This window comes from Epinephelus moara, unplaced genomic scaffold (assembly GCF_006386435.1).
Source record: "Epinephelus moara isolate mb unplaced genomic scaffold, YSFRI_EMoa_1.0 scaffold27, whole genome shotgun sequence".
In the NCBI taxonomy this organism is placed as follows: Eukaryota; Metazoa; Chordata; class Actinopteri; order Perciformes; family Serranidae; genus Epinephelus; species Epinephelus moara.
The window spans coordinates 4,808-8,000 of record NW_026080316.1 but is presented as its reverse complement, the minus strand read 5'-3'; the positions used below and the strand labels follow the sequence as shown (position 1 = coordinate 8,000).

The following is a 3,193-nucleotide window of genomic DNA, read 5'->3' as shown; positions in this document are numbered from 1 at the left end:
CCATCCAGAGGCAGGTGTTCTCGGCCCTCAGTCAGATCAGTAAGCACTCAGTCAGCCTGGCAGAGATGGTGGTTGAGGCTGAGATCTTCCCTGCAGCAGTGACCTGCCTCAAAGATCCAGATGAGTATGTCAAGAAGAACGTCAGCACTCTGATGAGGGAGGTGGTGAAACACACACCAGAGGTACTGCACACAGTCACACCTGTAGGCACAACTATGCACGTCAGGACACAGAGTAATCCGTGTCTGTGTTTCCAGCTGTCCCAGTTGATTGTGAATTGTGGTGGCATAGCCGCTGTGATCGACTATCTGGGTGACTGCCGTGGAAACCTGCGGTTGCCAGGGATCATGATGCTGGGATATGTGGCGGCTCACAGTGAGAACCTTGCCATGGCTGTCATTCTCTCCAAGGTATTAATCTCTCTCCTGATTTCCCTTGACAAGTCATGTGACAGCTAAACCCACCACTAAAACCAGAGACATTCCTTCAGGCCCAGTATGTAGGTCATATTCACCAAACCTTTGTGGTGTATATCCTCCTGTCCTGCAGGGGGTGCCACAGCTGGCCCTGTGTCTGTCCGAGGAGCATGAGCATCACATCAAGGCGGCCACAGCCTGGTCCATTGGCCAGATAGGACATCACACCCCTGAGCACGCAAAGGCCGTGGCCACCTCTAACCTCCTGACCAAACTGTTGGAGCTCTACATGGACGCCAGCAGCTCAGAGGACCTGCAGGCCAAAGTAAGAGCCGCACCTCAGCAGGTTGATTTGCAGTGACAGTGTGTAATGTTGGTGTCACAACTGAAAACATAGTGAAACTGTTTGCTCATGCTTCACCTCTCAAATACAGACAGTTTTTGGATATCTAAATTTTAGTTTTGCCTAATAATACAGAGGCCATGAAAGCTCAATGCACAACAAATCAAGAAAACACATGGGCCCACGAATATACAAAACACAAGCAAACTAAGAAAATATATCCACCAATTTGACAGCACATGTGCAGCATTTAGACAAAGATGATGCAAATGATGCAAAAACACTACCAAATACAGATATGAACTGCAAATGAGGAAAACATATCTTTGTGGCATAGTATACGCTGTAAAAAAGTCATTGTGTACTATGCTGTTAATGTAATATGTCATAAAGAAATCATAATATAGTATGCCATTAAAAGTCTTATACAAAATGTCACAGTATAGTATACCTTTAAAAATAAATTACTAATATATTATACTATACAGTATAAAGTCACAATAATGTGTCATAAAATATCGTACTATAGTATGTAACAAAAAACATCACATTATAAAATGTCATAGTATGAAAAATGTAATAGTATGGCATGTCAATGAAATGTCATAATACAATTATCAAAAAATGTTATAGTGAAGCATTCCATTGAACAACTGATAATGTAGTAACTCATAAAAAATGTCACAGTATAGTGTGTCATAAAAAAGTGTCAAAATATATGTCATAGTATAGTATGTCAGAAATACGTCATAGTATAGTATGTTCAAAAAAGCCATACTATAATGTGTATAAAAAAGTCACAGTATAGTATGACAAAAAATGATAGTGTAATATGTACAAAAAGTCACAGTATAGAAAACCAAAAAGTCATAGTATAGTGTGTTAAAAAAAAAATTCATGTATGTATGTCTGTATGTCAAAAAACGTCATACGATAATATGTCATAAAAGTGCCATAGCATAGTATGTAAAAAACAGTCATAGTATAGTATGTTCAAAAAAGTCATACTATAATGTGTATAAAAAAGTGACAGTATGATATGTCAAAAAATATGATAGTGTAATATGTAATAAAAGTCATAGTATAGAATACCAAAAAGTCATACGATGATATGTCATTAAATTGTTATACTATAGTATGTCATAAAAGTGTCATGGTATAGTATGTAAAAAAAAAAGTCATAGCATGGGATGTCAAAAAAATGTCAGTACAGTATGTCAAAAAAAAAGTATAGTATGTCGTTCAAAATCATGAAAAAAACGACATATTACAATACGTAGTCCAAAATCATGAAAAAACATCATAGTATAGTATGTCTTCCAAAACCATGACAAAAAAGTCATAGTATAGTATGTCGTCCAAAATCATGAAAAAAGTCCTAGTATACTATGTCATCGAAAATCATGATAAACCATCATAGTATAGTATGTCGTCCAAAACCATGAAAAAAGCCACAGTATAGTATGTCGTCCAAATTCATAAAAAAACGTCATAGTATAATATGTCGTCCAAAACCATGAAAAAACTCACAGTATAGTATGTCGTCCAAAACCATGAAAAAAGTCATAGTATAGTATGTCATCCAAAATCATGAAAAAACATCATAGTATATAGTATGTCGTCCAAAACCATGAAAAAAGTCATAGTATAGTATGTCGTTCAAAATCATGAAAAAAACGTCATATTATAATACGTAGTCCAAAATCATGAAAAAAAGTCATAGTATAGTATGTCGTCCAAAATCATGAAAAAAACGTCATAGTATAATATGTTGTCCAAAATCATGAAAAAAACGTCATAGTATAATATGTCGTCCAAAACCATGAAAAAAGTCACAGTATAGTATGTCATCCAAAATCATGAAAAAACATCATAGTATAGTATGTCGTCCAAAACCATGAAAAAAGTCATAGTAAAGTATGTCGTTCAAAATCATGAAAAAAACGTCGTATTACAATACGTAGTCCAAGATCATGAAAAAACATCATAGTATAGTATGTCTTCCAAAACCATGAAAAAAAAGTCACAGTATAGTATGTCATCCAAAATCATGAAAAAACATCATAGTATATAGTATGTCATCCAAAACCATGAAAAAAGTCATAGTATAATATGTCGTTCAAAATCATGAAAAAAACATCATATTATAATACATAGTCCAAAGTCATGAAAAAAAGTCGTAGTATAGTATGTCGTCCAAAATCATGAAAAAACATTATAGTATAGCATGTCATCCAAAATCATGAAAAAATTCATAGTATAGTATGTTGTCAAAAATCATGAAAAAACATCATACTATAGTATGTCATCCAAAATCATGAAAAACATCATGGTATTGTATGTCGTCCAAAATCATGAAAAAAGTCATAGTATAGCATGTCGTCCAAAATCATGAAAAAAAAAAAAGTTTTAGTTTGTATCCAAAATCAAGAAA

The 3,193-nt window shown here is 34.5% G+C and overlaps 1 protein-coding gene across 1 annotated transcript; it reads left to right on the top strand.

Moving 5' to 3' along the window:
• Window positions 1-5: 5 nt before the first annotated feature.
• On the top strand, window positions 6-741 carry LOC126387191 (sperm-associated antigen 6-like; the record flags this gene model as incomplete). Its single annotated transcript, XM_050039739.1, has 3 exons — window positions 6-182; window positions 258-410; window positions 550-741. Coding segments are annotated over 3 exons (522 nt in total), but the record flags the coding sequence as incomplete, so codon positions are not given.
• Window positions 742-3,193: the final 2,452 nt, after the last annotated feature.